At 47.8% G+C, this 19378-nt stretch overlaps 1 protein-coding gene across 1 annotated transcript in view; it reads left to right on the top strand.

The window, feature by feature from the left end:
* The window catches only part of SP100 (SP100 nuclear antigen), a 99209-nt gene that overhangs the window by 17591 nt on the left and 62240 nt on the right, over positions 1-19378 (top strand). The window contains exons 2-5 of the mRNA XM_008259295.4: positions 12085-12295; positions 14059-14227; positions 17237-17320; positions 19287-19352. Of these exons, the coding sequence (XP_008257517.2) occupies positions 12085-12295; positions 14059-14227; positions 17237-17320; positions 19287-19352 (530 nt within the window). The remainder of the gene's footprint in view (positions 1-12084; positions 12296-14058; positions 14228-17236; positions 17321-19286; positions 19353-19378) is intronic.

The following is a 19378-nucleotide window of genomic DNA, read 5'->3' as shown; positions in this document are numbered from 1 at the left end:
TTAACAGGGATCACTTTTCAGTTAAATTTAAACACCTAAGAATAATTGTGTGTTAATTACAGAGTTCAATCAATAGTATTAACTAGAACAAAAAAAAATACTAAAAGGGATAAAGTATTAAATTGTACATCAACAGTCAGGACAAGGGCTGATCAAGTCACTGTTTCTCATAGTATCCCTTTCACTTCACCAGGTTTCATCTTAGGTGCTTGGTTAGTTGTCACTGATCAGGAAGACAGTTGCTGTTTTCAGTGTCTGGTGAGATTCTTCTTGTAGCAGGTTTCAGGTATATAATAAAGTACCGTTACCTACAGCCACCATGTGATGTGGGAATGATCTCCAAAACACATTCTTCTCATAACTGGAAGTTTGCTGCCTTTGACCAACTTCTCCCCACTTCCTCCCTCCCACAGCTCCAGTAGCCACCATTCCACTCCTCTACCAACAAGAAGTGAGAGCAGGGAGGCCGGCGCAGTGGCTCACTAGGCTAATCCTCCGCCTGCGGCGCCGGCATCCCATATGGGCACCAGGTTCTAGTCCTGGTTGCTCCTCTTCCAGTCCAGCTCTCTGCTGTGGCCCGGGAAGGCAGTGGAGGATGGCCCAAGTGCTTGGGCCCTGCACCCGCATGGTGGACCAGGAGGAAGCACCTGGCTCCTGGCTTCGGATTGGCATAGCTCCAGCCATAGCAGCCATTTGGGGGGTGAACCAACGGAAGGAAGACCTTTCTCTCTGTCTCTCTCTCCCTCACTGTCTAACTCTATCTGTCAAAGAAAGAAAGTCCTAGTTATTTCACCCAGCATAATACCCTCAAGCTTTACCTCCCTTGTTCCAAATGGCAGCATTTCCTCCTTCATGGCTGAGTAACAGTCCTGTGTGTGTGTGTGTGTGTGTGTGCATTGTCTTTGCCCAGGTTGTTTCTATGTTGTCACCATTGTGAACACGGCTGCAGTGAACATGGGAATGCAGAGGACTTTTCAAGCTGCTGATTTTGCCTCCTTCAGATGCGTAGCCAGTGTGGGGTCGCCAAATCGCACGGTAGTTTTATTGGCAGTGTTTTGAGGAACTTCCATGCTATTTTCCATGATGACTGTACCCAGTTACATTCCCACCAATAGTGTGGAAGTGCTGCCTTTTGTCCACAACCTTGCTAGTTCTGCTTATCATTGTTAGTATTATTGTTATTATGACAGCCATACTCACAGGTGTAAGCTGTTGTGATTTTGGTGTGCACTTCCCTCATAAGTGATGTTGAGCACCTTTTCATGCAACTGTTGGCCATTTGTATGTTTTTTTAAAAATGTCTATTCAGTTTCTTTGCCAATTTTACTTTTTTTTTTTTTGACAGGCATTTAGACAGTGAAAGAGAGAGGGTCAGAGAGAAAGGTCCTCCGTTTGTTCACCCCCCAGTGGCCACTGTGGCCGGCGCACCGCACTGATCCGAAGCCAGGAGCCAGGTGCTTCTCCTGGTCTCCCGTGGGGTGCAGGGCCCAAGCACCTGGGCCATCCTCCACTGCACTCCCTGGCCACAGCAGAGAGCTGGCCTGGAAGAGGAGCAACCGGGACAGAATCCGGGACTAGAACCTGGAGTACTAGCACCACAGGCGCCTTTCTTTGCCAATTTTAAAAAACACTTATTTTGTTTCTTGCCATTGAGTTATAAAAGGGCTTTATGTGAATATGTTTTGGATATTAACCATTTATTAGATGATTTATTTATAAACATTTTTCTCCCATTCTATGGGTGGTGTGTCTTCACTATGTCAATTGTTTCCATGACTGTGCAAGAGTTGTTTTTTTAATTTGATATAGTTCCTATGTGTTTATTTTTGGTTTTTTGACTTGTGCTTTTAGTGACATATCCAAAAGATCATTGTCAAGAAGAATATCAAGGAAATTTCCTCCTAAGTTTTCTACTAGGAGTTTTATGCTTTCAGGTCTTACATTTGTTTCTTCATTTTTTAAATATTTATTTATTTACTTGAAAGGCAGAGTTACAGAGAGGCAGAGGCAGAGAGAGAGAGAGAGAGAGAGAGAGAGAGGTCTTCCATCTGCTGGTTCACTCCCAAGATGGCCGCAACAGCTGGAGCTGCACCAATCTGAAGCCAAGAGCTTCTTCCAGGTCTCCCACACGGGTGCAGGGGCCCAAGGACGTGGGCCATCCTCTACTACTTTCCCAGGCATAGCAGAGAGCTGGATCAGAAGTGGAGCAGCTAGGATTTGAATCAGCGCCCATGTGGGATGCTAGCACTGCAGGCGACAGCTCTACCTGCTACACCACAGCGCTGTCTTTAATCCATTTGGAGTTAATTTTTGTGAGTGGCGTGAGATAAAGCTCTAGTTTCATTCTTTTGCATATGGACATCTGATGGTCCCAGATCATTTATTGAAGAGACTGTCCCTTCCTCCTAGTGTATTCTTGGTGCTGTTATCAACTAGTAGTTGTCAACTATGTATGTAAGAGTTTATTTCTGGGCTGTCGATTCTGTTTTTGGTATATGTGTCTGCCAATACCATTATGTTTGGTTATTGTAGCTTTATAAGACAGTTTAAAATCAAGGCATGATGCTTCCAGCTTTGTTCTTTTTTTTTTTTTTTTTTTTTTTTTTTTTTTAAGGCAGGGTTACACAGAGAAGGAGAGACAGAGAGAGAGGTCTTCTGTCCACTGGTTCACTTTCTAAATGGCTGCAACAGCAGGAGTTGGGCAAATCTGAAGCCAGGAACCATGAGTTTCTTCTAGGTCTTCCATGTAGCTGCAAGGGCCCAAGCACTTGGGCCATCTTTTGTTGCTTTCACAGGCCATCAGCAAAGATTCCAGATTGGAAGTGGAGCATCTAGGACTTGAACTGGTGGCCATACGGGATGCCAGGACTGTAGGCGGAGGCTTAACCTGCTGTGCCATCGAACCAACTCCCACTCCCCCCACCCTTTTTGTTCTTTCTCAATATTTCTTTGGTCATTTGTGGTTCAATACAAAATCTAGAGTCTTTTAAAATATTTATTCAAAAATCTATTGGGATTTTGATTAGAGTTGTTCTGACTTTGGATAATATTAACATTTTAACAATATTCTAACTTACAAACACATATCTTTCCACTTACTTGTGTCTTCCTCAATATCTTAAAGTTTTCAGTAAAATCTTTCTTTGGTCAAATTTATTCTTAAGAATTTTATTATTTTGATGCCATTTTAAGTGGAAGTGTTTTCTTAATTTCTTTTCTAGGTGGGTCACTGTACTGATTAGAAGCACTATTGATTTTGGTACATTGATTTTGTATCCTGAAATTCATTATTTATTCTAGCAGTTTCTTGGTGGGGTTGCTAGGGTTTTCTATATGTGAGATTTTTTGTTTTGTTTTGTTTTAACAGGCAGAGTGGACAGTGAGAGAGAGACAGAGAGAAAGAACTTCCTTTGCCGTTGGTTCACCCCTCAATGGCCGCCGCAGCTGGCGCGCTGTGGCTGGCGCACAGCGCTGATCCGAAGCCAGGAGCCAGGTACTTCTCCTGGTCTCCCATGGGGTGCAGGGCCCAAGCACTTGGGCCATCCTCCACTGCACTCCTGGGCCACAGCAGAGAGCTGGCCTGGAAGAGGGGCAACCAGGACAGAATCCAGCGCCCCAACGGGGACTAGAACCTGATGTGCCTGCGCCACTAGGCAGAGGATTAGCCTGTTGAGCCACGGCGCCAGCGTGAGATTCTGTTATCAGAAAACAGGGACAATATGACTTTTTTTTTTTTTTTGACAGGCAGAGTGGACAGTGAGAGAGAGAGACAGAGAGAGAAAGGTCTTCCTTTGTCGTTGGTTCACCCTCCAATGGCCGCCGCGGCCGGCGCGTTGTGGCCGGCGCACCTCGCTGATCCGATGGCAGGAGCCAGGTACCTATCCTGGTCTCCCATGGGGTGCAGGGCCCAAGCACTTGGGCCATCCTCCACTGTACTCCCTTCTTCCCCATTCAAATGCCTGTATACTTCTGCCTCATTGCTCTGGCTGCAACTTCCAGTACTGTATTGAAGGGATGGTAGTGAGAATGTGCATCCTTTTTCTGCTCCTGATCTTAGAGAAAAAGCTGTAGTCTTAGCTCCCTGTCAGGTACAGCCACAGCCTGTGCCCCCAATCCACAGAGGCCCTTAACTTGGGTTCCTATCCACGTGGGCTCTGAGGCTGGACGGGGTCGCGGTTGGGCTCCCTGGTCGGCAGGACCAGAGCCGTCCTCTGCAGTAAGGCAGGGGCACTGGTCTGGCCATCTGTCCAGGAAGTGACAAGCTGGGCTCTGGGGCTGGACTGCGTCACTCTTTGGTCTCCTCACTAGGTGAGGGTTAGAGACTGTGCTGCAGCTCGGCTCCCTGCCCCCGATGGGCAATAGGCTGGGCTCTGCAGCCGAGCAAGGCTAGGAACCCAAGCCAGGCAGAGCTGCCGCCCAGGATACCTGGCCAGACAAGGCCGCCTGCTTGGCGTAGCTCACTGAGAGTCTGAATGCAGTGGCACTGCCAGGACCACATGCTGGTGGGTATGAGTCCGGGCCCCTTCTCTGTTGGCCCCAGTTGGTCTCCGCTGCTGGTTCCCCATTGTTCCTCATGAGATAAGACAGAAGTCTTTCCAGTAGACACCCAGAATGCCAGGGAAGCTAGATATCTCTTCTTTCTCCCCCAGAAAAATCTCAGGCCCAAGGGAACTCTCCCCAGGTATCACTGTGCCAGGCTGGGGGAGGGACAGCAAGTCAAAGCGAAACCACTCCTCTTAACTCCTCCTCTTCTTGTTTTTTTTTTTTTTTAATAAAGATTTATTTATTTGAGAGTCAGAGCTACAGAATGTGAGGATGAGACGGTGAGAAAGAGATCTTGCATCTGAGGTTCACGCCCCAAATGGCCACAACAGCCAGCACTGAGCCAGGCCTAAGACAGGAGCTTCATCCAGGTCTCCCACATGGGTAGCAGGGGCCCCAGCATTTGGGCCGCCATCTGCTGCTTTTCCCAGGCCATTAGCAGGGAGCTGGATCAGAAGTGGAGCAGCTGGGACTCAAGTTGGTGCCCATATGGGATGCCGAAGTCGCAGGCGACAGCTTTACCCACTAGACCACAATGCTGTCTCCTTCTCTTAACTCTTCGGATGCAGTTTTTCTGAGTGTTTGTGATGCAGGAGCAGGTATTCTTGTCTCTGGGTAGTTTCTAGTTGACTTTTCTTTGAGGGGACTAAAGTCTGGCTACCAATATGTTAGGACCGTGATGAGTCTTTTACACGTGAGGGGCTACCTTTGTTCTGGGAAACTCTTCATTTCATTCGATTTCCTTATGCTCATTCTTTCCATTCATTCCTTCTGGATGTCCTGTCAGCAGAATGTTGAAGCCCCCAACTATGCAGTAGATATTTATTTTTTTACGTGTCCCCTATCTTTTCCGCCTGCATTCCAAAGAGAAAATATGGCTCACCAACTGATTCTTCAACTGAATCTCTTCAGTTGTTAACACATCCACCTTTGTTTTTAAAAAACAGCTTTAGGCCGGCGCCGCAGCTCACTAGGCTAATCCTCCGCCTTGAGGCACCGGCACACCGGGTTCTAGTCCCGGTCAGGGCACCGATTCTGTCCCGGTTGCCCCTCTTCCAGGCCAGCTCTCTGCTGTGGCCAGGGAGTGCAGTGGAGGATGGCCCAAGTGCTTGGGCCCTGCACCCCATGGGAGACCAGGAGAAGCACCTGGCTCCTGCCATCGGATCAGTGCGGTGCGCCGGCCGCGGCGGCCATTGGAGGGTGAACCAACGGCAAAGGAAGACCTTTCTCTCTGTCTTTCTCTCACTGTCCACTCTGCCTGTCAAAAAAAAAAAAAAAAAAAACCAGCTTTAATGAGGTGTCATTTGTGTGCTGTCAAATTCACCAATTTTGCCGGCGCCGTGGCTCACTAGACTAGTCCTCTGCCTTGCGGCGCCGGCACACCCGGTTCTAGTCCCGGTCGGGGTGCTGGATTCTGTCCCGGTTGCCCCTCTTCCAGGCCACCTCTCTGCTGTGGCCCGGGAGTGCAGTGGAGCATGGCCCAAGTGCTTGGGCCCTGCACCCCATGGGAGACCAGGAGAAGTACCTGGCTCCTGCCATCGGATCAGCACGGTGTGCCAGCTGCAGCGCGCCAGCCGCTGCGGCCATTGGAGGGTGAACCAACGGCAAAGGAAGACCTTTCTTTCTGTCTCTCTCTCTCACTGTCCACTCTGCCTGTCCAAAAAAAAAAAAAAAAGATTCACCTATTTTAAGTATATAATTCAATGATTATTAGTGAATTTGCAGAGTGTGCAACCGACACCACAGCACAAGTTCAGAGCATTGTCCTTACCCACCCACCCCTAGTTCCCTCCTGGCTGTTTTTAGTCATTTCCTGTTCCTGTCCTCCAGCCCCAGGTAACTACTAATATATTTTCCTCTGTCTGCATCTCCTTTATCTGGAAATTTCATGTTAATAAAATCAAACATTATGTGGTCTTTTGCATCTGGTTTCTTTCATTAAGCATAATATATATACTTAAGGTTCTTCTGTGTTATAGCATGGATTAGTAGTTGGTTCCTTTTTATTGCTGAGTAGTTTCTGCTGTGTGACTACCGGTCTTATTTAGCCATCCACCAGCTGGTGAGCACTTGGACTATTTCTACTTTTTGGCTATTATTAATAACGCTGCCATGAATATTTGCAGACAAGTCTTCATGTGGGCGTATGCTTGCATTTCTAGGTCAATACCTAGAAGCAGAGTTGCTGGCTCACAGAAACATTGTGTTTACCTCTTTAAAAAAATACTATCTAGGGGCAGACGCTGTGATGCAGCCACTTGAGATGTCCACATCCCATATTGGAGTGCTGGGATCAAGTTCTGCCTCTGCTTCAGATCCAGCTTCCTGCTTATGCACCTGCGAGGTGCAGATGATGGGCTAAGTTCTTGGAGTCCAGCCAGCCACTCAGTAAATCCAGATGGAGTTCTTGGCTCCTGGTTTCAGCCTGGCCCAGCGTACTAGGTGTTTGGGGAGCAAACTAGCCCATGGAAGATCTCAATCTCCCTTTTCCCTGCTGCGTTCCCTATATCCCTTCTTCTCTGTCACCCTACCCTTCAAATTTAAAATAAATAAATATTACAAAAAAATAAAATGGGGCATTGTTGGGGTATAGTGGGTTAAGTGACTGCTTTAGACACCTGCATCCTGTACCGGAGTGCTAGTTTGAGTCCTGGCAAATCTTCCGATCCAACTCCCTGCTAATATGCCTAGGGAGCAGTAGACAATGGCTCAAGTACTTGATCCCTTCTACTCTCATGGAGTTCGTGGCTCCAGGCTTCAGTCTGGCCCTGACCCACTGTTGCAGCCATCTGGGGAGTGAACCAGTGGATGGAAGACTTCTTCCTCTCTGTATCTCTCCCCATCACTCTGTCTTTCAAATGAGTAAGTAAATTTTTTAAAGTAGCAGTAAAAATTATCTAACAACGTTTTCAAAGGACTATTTTACATTCCCACTGTAAACACTATAACCTTCCTAACATGAATTTTATGTTTTGAGTGTAGCCACTCCAGGGGAATGCATTGTACCCCATTGTGGTTTTAACTTGCTTTTGCCTTAATGACTAATGATATTGACCATCTTTGCATGTTTCTATTTCTTTCCATATATACCTTTGGGTAAAAATCTAATCATTTTAAAAGATCTTATTGAGTTGCATATCTATGCAATTTGTTTATTAGAAATATGACTGGTGGGGCCAGCACTGTGGCATAGTGGATAAAGCCATGCTCTGCAGCACTGGCACCCCATATGGGTGCCGGATCACAACAACCCTGAGCTGTGCCAATCCGAAACCAGGTGCCAGGAGCTTCCTCCGGGTCTCCCACATGGATGCAGGGGCCCAAGGACTTGGGCCATCCTCTACTGCTTTCCCAGGCCATAGCCAAGAGCTGGATCAGAAGTGGAGCAGCCAGGACTCGAACCAGCATTTAAGGGATGCTGGTACTGCAGGCGGCAGCTTTACCCGCTATGCCACAGTGCCAATCCTTGGGTGGAGTCTTACCACTGTTCACTCAGCCACTGTTAACAGCCTGGGGTTGGCATCCTGAGCTTATTATGAATTTTCTTCTCACACATGAGAAATTTTTATTCAGCAACAAAACCTATGACCTTCCATCCAATTACTAGAAATAAATAAATGTAAATTTTCCAACAGGACATATTTATAACTTTGCGGAGCTCTTGTCTGTGTAAGATGCCCATTTCTATGGGATGGATGTCCAATGTGGGCATAAGTTAAAGTACGGTAGGTCCTGCCAGATCTTTTCTTTAGAAAGCTATAGTGATTCACGCTTACGGGAGCAGTGAATGAGTGTGTGCGTGGTTTTTCAAGTGAGGACATGGGAGCATCCATTCTAATGCCGGCCTCTGGACAGCCTTGGGTTCCGCTTTTATTTAGAGGATATCAACAATTCTATAAGCCAACAGGCACGTAGGCAAGTTTATACATCAACTCAAGGATTTGGGGAAAGATCTGGTGGACTAAGATATGGATCAGAGCTGTTGTAAATCTTCAGATAGGTTGATTTAAATGTTCCCGCAAATCTTACAAATTCCTGAAAACACCCCAGGTACCACTAGCCCCCTGCTGGTCCCGCTGCCACGTTCCTGTAGGGGCTAGTGTGCCCATCCCCCCATGGCACAAGCAGAAACTGAGGCCCTGCCTCTAATTTGAGAACAGTTTGCTGAGAGACACTTGGGCAGCATCTTCTGCAAGTGTGTTTCTGTGAACCTTCTCCCCTGTAGAGTGTTGCTAATAAAGTTGTGTTTGCCAACTGATGGGTGGGAAATGATTTATCATTGATGTTTGCCTCTGTGTGTATTTGTATGCTTTTTGAGCACTTGAAGTTTCTTCTTTTTAAGCTGCCTGTTCAGGTCCCTTGTGGGGGATTGTTGGTCACCTTTTATTCATAGATTTGCAGTTTTATATAGCAGGTATATTAATCTTTTTTCATGTGTGTTGAAAATATTCTTCTACACTGTGTTTAATATCTTTATTGCTTTTTTAAGAGTTATTTATTTATTTGAAAGGCAGAGTTACGTAGAGAAAGAAAGGGAGAAACAAAGAGAGAGATCTTCCATCTACTGATTCATTCCCCAAATGACAGCAACAGCTGAAGCTAGAGCGATCCAAAGCCAGGAGCCAGGAGCTTCTTCCAGGTCTCCCAAGTGGGTGCAGGGGCCAAGCACTTGGGCCATCTTCTACTGCTTTCCCAGGCACATTCACAGGGAGCTGGCTTGGGAGTGGGGCAGCTGGGACTCAAACTGGTGTCCATTTGGGATGCTGGCACTGCAGGTGGCAGCTTTACCCCTACGCCGCAGCGCGGCCCCTTGATTGCTTTTTTACAACATTTGAATCTGTTAAGGGAAATCTTCCCCTAGATGTTCTCTTCCATGTTTGTTCTGACTCAAACATTTGTTACATTATATGAATATTCGTATCATTTTATCCAGTTTTAATGGGGTCTCAGGTTGCAGGTGTACCACTTATATAATAATTTCAGAAGGATCAATTTTTTAAAAAGATTTATTTATTTATTTGAAAGTCAGAGTTACATAGAGAGAGTAGAGGCAGAGAAGAGAGAGAGGTCTTCCACTCGTTGGTTCATTCCCCAATTGGCCGCAACGGCCGGAGCTGTGCCGATCCGAAGCCAGGAGCCAGGAGCTTCCTCCAGGTCTCCCATGTGGGTGCAGGGGACCAAGGACCTGGGCCACCTTCTACTGCTTTCCCAGGCCATAGCAGAGAGCTGGATCAGAAGTGGAGCAGTTGGGTCTTGAACTGGCACCCATATGGGATGCTGGCACAGCAGGCAGCAGCTTTACCCGCTATGCCAAAGCACTGGCCCCAACATTTTAAAATTGGTATGTTTTCCTAAGTTAACTTTTATATCTCCATTTATTTCTATCTCATTAAGTGCTCAGTAAAATTTTATATTTTCCTCATAAAATTATCATACTTTCGAGTTGTTTATAAATATATAGAAATGTAGGGGCCAGTGCTGTGGCACAGCATGTAAATGACCTGGCCTGAAGCGCTGGCATCCCATATCAGCGCCGGTTCAAGACCCAGCTGCTCCACTTCCCATCCAGCTCTCTGCTATGGCCTGGGAAAGCAGTGGAAGATGGTCCAAGTCCTGCACCTGTGTGGGAGACCTGGAGGAGCCTCCTGGCTCCTGGCTTCGGGTCAATGCAGCTCTGGCAGTTCCAGCCAATTGGGTATTGAACCATTGGATGGAAGACCTCTCTCTCTCTCTCTCTCTCTCTCTCTCTCTCTGCCTCTCCTCTCTCTGTAACTCTGACTTTCAGACTTTCAAATAAATAAATAAATCTTTAAAAAGTATATGGAAATGTATTTGCTATTGTGTCTGAAGTATTATTTTCTTTCCTTTTGTTTTTGTTGTTCCATATAAAAGCTATAACTATTTTATAAATATTCTTTATTCATACTCCTCACAAATTGTTATCTTGGCTCTTAGACATTTTCTTAGGCGGCTGGTGTTTCTATAAATGGAATTATAGGGCATACTATTTTGTACGTAATTTTAATATATATACCAATTATTTTTTATTCTATTGCATTATCTAAAATTTACTTAAAATAATGATGGTAGAGGTAGGCATCCTTCTTATTTTTTTCTATTTAAATGACAAAAATACTTTACACAATGATGCAGCAATTCCACTCCTAAGTGCTTACCCAAAAGATATGAAAACCCCATCACACCTGCGCACACACACACACACACACTCACACACACACTCAAACCTTGATGCAAAAACAGCAACTTTATTTTGCTAGCCCCAGACATGAATCCATCCAAGTGTCCATCAATGGGAACATATTAGACCGTGGGAGACTCATGCAATGAATTCCTTCAACAATAACAAGGAACAAAATTCGTCCCATACAACACATGTGATGCGTGAAAGAAGGCAGCCACAAAGCACACGTTACGTATGATTCCATTCCTATGAAAGCCAAACAGGCACCATTAGCCTCTGGTGATGGCCGGGCATCCTCAGGGAGTGGTCAGCAGGAGCTCTGCGCTCCACCCTTTTCTCAAGCCACACATTGGGTTGGAGCCCCGGGTCCCCCTCGCACTCCCCACCGCCTCTCCCGGAGCCGCGTCCTGACTCAGGGCACCTCCACCTGACCCTTTGTCTTCGAGGTTTTGGTTGAGATCTCGCACTTTTTCCTTGTCTTCTGCCATCATCTTTGTCCCTGTGAATCTAATTCCTTTGTCATCATCTTAGTGGGGTCTTTAATAAAAGATAAGACGAATGGATTTCTTCAAATTCAAAACAATAACGTGTCTTATTATTTCCTGCTGCATGTTGAAGACTGGGCAGTGCCCATAATTCTTGTCAGGTTTGACAAAGAAAGCGTATGAGTTTTTGGGACATTTAGGGATGCAGAGATGTTGATTAAAGCATTTTTTCAGAGCAATAAAGTGAGCAATGAGTTATATTTATTACAGAGTTGGACTCATATTTAAGATTTCTTTCCCAGAAAGTAGCTGCAATTTCTGAAATTTAGATGACGAAAAAGACAGTATACTTAACAATAACACAGATTTATATTAACACAAAAAAGAGCCAGATGTCTTGGGAGCTATGACTGACATTTTTGTGAAATCCTCAGTTCACAGTTGTCATTGTCATTATTTAACTGTATTGTATCACAAATTAATTTTATGAGGTAGGATGGTATTTCTTGCTTAATGACTAGTCAGAGATGGGACTTTCTGTGATCTGTTTTCTTAGTTGTTCATTAAGATGTATATTGAAGGCTAGATTCTATTTTAGTCTATTACTTTATATTCCTCTGTAAAGCACCTGTTCACTCCATCTTTATTTTATAGGAGTTAAAAATTTTTAATTCAGGAAATTTTCCAGTGAAGATGTGTTTCTAACCGCTCTAATCAGGACAAGCTGGGCTCGTCGGTCCCGCATTTAAGTCGTTCGTAACCTCCATGCTTTCTTCCACTTTATCTCCATTGCGTTACTTCCACTGTCCGATTCCTGCTGACGACCACCTGTTTTGTCCATGTCGGCCCCCGCAGGCCTCTGGATCCTGACGCCCGTGTTCACGGGCTGTGCTTCCCCCCTAGGATGTCCATAGAAGACCAGAGCGCAGAGGAACGGCTGATCTATGAGGCTGTGTTCACACACTTCAAGAGACATAAAGTGGAGATTTCAAGCGCGATCAGAAAGACGTTCCCTTTCCTCGAGGGCCTTCGTGACCGCGAACTCATCACAGACAAAATGTTTGAAGTAAGTAAAGCCTGTTCTGCCACGACCTGGCCAGCCAGCGCCGACGCAGCTTTGATATTCCAGGCGCAAATTGCAGAGTCCAACCGGCCGACGGGTGGGTCTCCCGCGAGGGGTCCCTTTCTGGTGTTTCTGTCAGCGCAGCTGTGAGGTAGAAAGGGAGACAGGAAGCAGAAATGGCGGGAGACGACCTGCTGTGACCGGAGCAGTGGTGTTACCTGGCGCCCCCTGCAGGCGGGTGGGATGCACTGGAGATTGGAAACCGTCGTCCACCGATGGGCAATGTCTGATGTTTTCCATACCCTGTAATTCAGACAGTTCATTCAATACAATGTAAGCTAAGCATTTAAGATAATTTTAATGAACTGATGAATGGTTTCTTTGGGCTACTGAAACAGTTATAGTCACAACATTTTATTTCAATGAATACCGAACTGGTTTAAAATACCTACATCTGAAAACCTCAAAACCCATAGGAACGGGTGTCTTGTTAGGATAACTTCGGGAGTGGATGCCATAACTTATGGTTTTCCTTATTTTTTCTTTGGGAGCTCACAGAGTTTTCAAGTTTGGGTAAATTTTACCCACAGGCCCTCTTGGTGATCCAGAGTGCATTTTTCTTTGCCCTGTAGACATGCATTTCTCATGGCCAAATTCACGGCCATGGGGGGTGGAGGTGGGGAGGTGGTCACCTGATTTTCTTGAGCCCCTTGGCCCAGTCAGTCACAGGGGAGGGCAGGGGCCAGCCAGTCAACAGAAATGCTGCTCAGTCCTCTGTGCTCCACCGTCTGGCCAGCCTCTCCCAGGATTCCATGTCGCTTAACTTTGAATCCACTTTTTCCATTCAACACTGCTCCTTCTTGCATTGAATGGCAATGAAGGTGAGAAGCTCCGACTTACCACTGAGAATTTTTCAACTTTACTTATTTGAGATGTGGGGGGAAAGAGAGAGAAGTGGGGTTCCCGTCTGCAGTTTCACTTCCAAAATACCTGCAATGGCAGTAACTGAGCCAGGCCAAAGCCAAAGCCAGGAACTCAATCTGGGTCTCCCATGTTCGTGGCAGGGATACAAGTACTAAAGCCATTAGTACCGCCTCCCGGGGCTGCCTTAGCAAGCAGCTAGGAGTCAACCACAGGCACTCTGATGGGGACACAGGCCACCTGAACAGCATCTCAACCAGTAGGCAAAACGCCTGCCCCACCAAAGGAATGTTGTTAAAAATTAACACTGTTAAAAAGATTCAGGATTTTTAAAGATTTATTTATTTATTTGAGAAATTGGGTTACAGACAGAGAGAGGGAGAGACAGAGAGAAAGGTTTTCCATCCACTGGTTCACCTCCCAAATGGCCTCAATGGTGGAGCTGCACCGATCCAAAGCCAAAAGCCAGGAGCTTCTTCCGGGTCTCCCACGTGGGTTCAGGGGCCCAAGGACGTGGACCATCTTCCACTGCTTCCCTAGGCCATGGCAGAGAGCTGGATTGGGAGAGTAGCAGCTGAGACACGAACTGTTGCCCATAGGGGATGCAGGTGCCGCAGGTGGTAGCTTTACCTGCTTTGCCACAGCTCCGGCCCCATCCAAAGGAAATTTTTAAGGTGGAAGGATTTAGTTGTTTCATTTGGTAGCCATACAGATATACAAAAATTCTAGAACTTTCCATGAGATAATCTTATGTAGAGAAATTGGAATGCATTAAGAATAAAATTCTTTTCTAGAGCTCTTCTGTCACTTGAAAGTCTGTGTCTCTCTATTGCACATTTTTTCAGGATTCTCAAGACTCTTGCAGAAACCTTGTCCCTGTGCAAAAAGTGGTGTACAATGTCCTCAGGGAGCTGGAGAAGACCTTTCACTGGGCAGTTCTGGAAGCGCTGTTCAGCGAGGTCAACCTGCAGGAATACCCTGATTTAATTTCCGTTTATAAAAGCTTTGAAAGTGGTAATTATGTTTATTATCTACCTTTTGAGATCCAGGATTAATTTTTTCAACAAGCATATACTGAGTTTCTAGCTCTTGCCACACACTATGCTAGACAGTGGGGATATAGTAGTTGTCAAAACAGACACATCATGAACCTCCTTAAAGCTTGTAGCATAGGGGCGGTGTACAACCATTACCCAGAGGTCTGCTGAGCTGGGCATTTAGAATAACAAGACAGCCAGAATGACATGGACATGAGGTTTGCATAGGGCAATAACAGAATCCCAACAAGGCCGTATCAGTGGCTTCCCTTCCATTGGAGCCCTTGCAGTATTCTACACTGAAGCCCTCCAAGTTGACTACCACCTGCCCTGAGTGACAGTTTAACTGAGAGTCAGGATACAGCTTGGCTCGGCGCTCCCTGCCCATGGGCATCAGTCCACAGTCAGAGTTGCAGGGGCCCCACAGGGACAAACTGGGCTACAAGAGTCGCCACATTAAAGGAGGACCTATGGCCTCCCACCAGGTGTTTGTGGTTCGTGTACCGCCCCTCCAAGTCTATTAGCCAAGGGACATTGTTATCCCTAAACCCAGGGAAGGCACTACCGCTGTTAGGTTTCCAGAGTAATGAGCAGCAAAGTTAATCCTGGGTTCAAATTCTGCCTTTCCAGGAGAAATGGAGCTACTTTCTAAAATGGGCAGAACAAACGCGTATCAAGTTGCTCCGCTAGGGACTAGTTTTGGGGCTATACCAAGCTAAAAGGCCTATTCTCTGCTTTTTCCTGAGAAGGTGTGGTTTACACTCCTTTGTTTGTACACAGCAAAAGGTGTGCCTTCCAATTTTTTTATGCTTTACTTATGTATTTGAAAGACAGAGTTAGAGAGAGAGGAGGAGGAAAAACAGAGTTACACAGAGAGAGAGTGAGAGGGAGAGAGAGAGAGAGAGAGAATCTTCCATCTGCTTGTTCCCTCCCCAAATAGTTGCAATAGCCAGAAACTTCTTCTGTGTCTCCCATGTGGGTGCAGGGCCCAAGCACCTGGGCTTCTTCTGCTGCTTTCCCAGGTGCATTAGCAGGGAGCTGGATTGGAAGTGGAGCAGCCAGAACTCAAAGCGGTGCCCATATAGGATACCAGTGCTGTAGGCTGTGACTTGAACCTGCTGTGCCACAGCGCCGGCCCCTGTGGTTTTGTTTTTTTTGTTTTTTTTTTTTTTTAATTACTTGCCTGTATTTTTATTCCAACACAGTTTTGACTCAACCATGTTATCCAGATAAGAAACATCTGGAGAAAACCTTCCTGATGCTGTCAGCTCAGGAGGGTGGGTGCTACGGGAACAGGAGTGGAAGTGCGAAAAGAAGTCTGCAGAACCCCGACCTGGCTGAATCCACGAGCTGAAGCAGAGGGGGCGCTGAGTCAAGAGATGGGTGGAGGCAGACTTTGAAGGGTCAGGCACACACAGCTAAGGGATATGAAGTTTATTTGCTAGACAATAAAGAGATACTATAGGTTTATAAACAAGGGGAAAAATGAAATGGAGGTATCTATGCCTCGCTGATTGATAATGATCTTATCTAATCATGAAATAATTTTTATAGCAAATCAAGTCACAAAAAGATGAGATCAAGTACCGGGGCACAAATTCTGGGTGAATATTCTATTTATAAGCAGGAGTTCCCCAGTCCATGGGTACAAAGGAAATGGTGCTACGTTTACTGTACGCATTGCAGGGCCTCGGGTCCTCTTCGTGGGCTGTGGCCTCATGCCCATCTCTGCTGCCCCCACTGCTGAGCAACTCAGACTTGAGGCTCACCATCCACCCTGGACTGCTGCCTCTGCTCTCTGGACCTGGAGGTCCCAAAAGCCTCGCCTGCATTTCCTAGTGCCTTCCTTTGGGAACAGCTCATTCTCACCCAATTAAGCTCCAATCCGCCCCCTTTCTAGCTCCATCGTTAAAGCTGTTGGATATTCTCTGTTGCGTGCCGACTTCTTCAGAACCTGAGACCCTCTCCTGAGGACGTCTCTGCTTCTTTCTCACAATCTAAACAATTTAGAAAACACATGTTTGAGGGTCAGCGCTGTGATACAACAGGTAAAGCAGCTGCCTGTGACGCCGGCATCCCATATCGGAGTGCTGGCTTGAGTCCCGGCTGCTCCACCATCCTGCTCCCTGCTAATGCTCCTGGGGAGGCAGCGGGTGATGTTCCAAGTGCCTGGGCCCCTGAACCCAAGTGGGAGACCCAGATGGAGTCTGAGGCTCCTGGCTTCAGCCTGGCCAAGCCCTGGCTGTTGTGAGCACTTGGGGAATGAACCAGTGGATGGAAGATCTCTCCCTTCCCCACCACCCCCCTGACTCTGCCTGTCAAATAAATGAGAATCTTAGAGAGAGGACGGGGCAGCACTGTGGGGTAGTGAGTAAAGCCACCGCCTGCAGTGCCGGCATCCCATATGGGCACCAGTTCGAGTCCCAGCAGCTATACTTCTGACACAGCTCTCTGCTATGGCCTGGGAAAGCAGTAGAAGATGCCACACGTCCTTGGGCCCCTGCACCTGCATGGGAGATCCAGACGAAGCTCCTGGCTCCCAGCTTCAGATTGGCTCCATTTGGAGAGTGAACCAGTGGGATGGAAGACCTCTCTCTCTACCTCTGCCTCTCTGTAACTCTGCCTTTCAAATAAATAAATAAATTTTTAAAAAGGCTAGAAAAAAAAAAAAAACACCCACATTTCACTTCTGTTAGGTATTCTGATGTCTGCTTTCCCTGCCTCTGATCACCCGAGGGAACACAGCCCACAATGCCTCCACCACTCTATCTTCCACTCTTGGGTGTCTCTTTGCTTGGGACACATCAAGGCTCCCTCGTTGGTGTCGTCTTTCTGTCTCACAAACTGATGGGTGATCTTTCAGTCCCGTGGGATGCACTGAGCCCTGAGTGACCCAGAGGCTGGAGAATCCTAAGAGGGTGGCTTTGAGACTTCCCCCGTCCCTGCAAAAGTCTCTGACTGCCCTCTTGCATCTCCCTGTCCTCAGTGATCCATGACAAGCTGCCCTACCAGGACGATGGTGGAGGAGAGAGAGGGGAGAGGTCCACCTTCCGGCTGCGCCTTAGACAAGGTAACAGTGACTGGATAAAAAGTGCTTCTCATTTGCTGCTGGGGAATGGAGGCGGGGGGTTTGGGTGGAGAGTATGTGTCAGGGACAAAACACAGAAGGAGGCGGGGAAGGTCAGGAGGGGTGCTGGGGTGAGCCCCTGCTTGGGTGGGGGTCCTGGAGGAAGAGCCGGGCTCAACAGCAAGATACAGGCAGCAGAGCCCAGAGTGGAGGCAGCCAGGCTTAAAGGGACGAGCCACCTGGAAGACATTGTGACTGAGAAACTAACTTCCAGGTGGGAGAAGCTGGGAGTGAAGCCGTGCAGGGCTCAGACACATGGCCCGTGTCCAGCCCTGAAGAGGAAAGCAGATGGTAAAAACAACCCTCTGTTTCACCTTTACCCGCACACGCACCCACTCCGGCACCACGTGTGTGGTTCTCCCCGCAGCAGCCAGTAGCAGGTGTTTGATGATTTAATGTAATCCAGGCACCAGCCAGGTGCATGTGCAGGGCTCAGTCCCACAAGATGGCAACCCACCCCTTTGGATGCCAGCTGAAAGTCCCGGGTTTTGGCATTGGAAGGTGCCCTGATCCCCTCTTTGAGTTTCATAGTCTGTAGTATGGCTTGCAGAACTCAGGGTAATGTTGACTGGCGCTGACCCATTCAAACCATTGGCCACTGTGACTGCAGCAGCCTCATCCTCTCTTCCCTGCCTGGAGGTCAGGGGCTCCAGCCCTCTCTCCTTAGGGGCTGCATCCTTGGGGGCTTTCCAAAAGTCACCTCGCTGCCATACACTCTGGTGAGGTTAGAAGGGGTGGGTTGTAACACCAGGCGCTCTTCACATCTCCATCACCTGTGGAATTGCATGGGTTTTAGGGGTTCTGGCAAGGAACAGGAGCTAAAAACCAAAGGGGGCAGTTCTGAGTTCTGATGTCATCCCAGCATCACGCTCGCTGATGGCAGAGGCAGGGACCAGTGTCCGTGCGGGGCTGCTGTCCAAGAGCAGGACGTTGCAAAGAGAAAGGCACTCATTTAGAGAGACGCAGAGAGGAAGTGGGGGAGACTGAGGAGCAGGATGTGGGTGCCAAGAGAGGGAGAACGCAGAGAAGGGGTGAGCGACGGCGTGGAGGAGGACACGTGGCTGACGGCTCACTCTGGACGCTTGTGGACTTAGTGCTCGGACTGCATTGGCAGCTGCTGTCGCTTAGGTACCTCTGTGTAGAGAATTGGGAGGGACCCGGTGTGGAGGTGCCGGGGAGGCAGGGTGGGCCCAGGTGTTCTGAACTCAGAGCCCTGTACTCACCGAATGAAAAAGGCAGAAACAGGCAGAACAAAGCATAGCAAGAGCTGGAGGAAGAGGAGGAGAGCCGGGCACCTAATCCCCAGGGAGGCAGCTCTGCGGGGGAGGGGCAGACGTGTAGAGGAGGGTGTGGTGCGAAAGGGGCGGGGCCTGGCCCCAGGACTTGCTGGGATCTGATGGGAGGCTCTGGGGCAAAACAGGCTCACTTTGGCTGTCGGTGTCAAGCCATCATCACCCGTTGCCAGACTGCCTGGTGCAGGACCCTAGTGGGGAGGCCTGGGGAGACCCCCAGCCGAGGGTGTGGCTGGCCCGTTCGCCCTCTCTTAGGGTTGGAATCTAACTTTAAGAGTCAGGTGGAGGGGTGGGCGTTGGGATGCAGGAGGTTAAGCCTCTGCACAGGATGCCTCCAGTCCACTCCCTGCTGTTGTACTGGACAGGCAGCAGGGATGACCCAAGTGCTCAAGTCTCTGCCACCCACATGGGAGACCCCGATAGAGTCCTAGGACCCTGGCTTCTGAGATTTCTCTCTCATCGCTCTGCCTGTCCAATAAATTAAATATTTTTTAAGAGAGAATCGTGTGTGGCTCTGGCAGCCCCAGGAGGGCACTGGATTGGTACTTAGAGGAGGTCTTTAAAGGGGTTAGGGGAGAAGAGCTGCATTCACAGACTTCTGATCTCTTGCCTCCTAGGAGCCGGCGAACCTTCTTTTCAACAAAGCCTGCCCTGGTGCCCCTCAGACGCCTCGTCTTCTGACGGTCTGTTCTGGGGGTCGTTGCTCGTT

This window comes from Oryctolagus cuniculus, chromosome 3 (genome assembly GCF_964237555.1).
Source record: "Oryctolagus cuniculus chromosome 3, mOryCun1.1, whole genome shotgun sequence".
Classification (NCBI taxonomy): Eukaryota; Metazoa; Chordata; class Mammalia; order Lagomorpha; family Leporidae; genus Oryctolagus; species Oryctolagus cuniculus.
The sequence above is the reverse complement of the archived record's forward strand: the minus strand, read 5'-3'. Positions and strand labels throughout refer to the sequence as shown.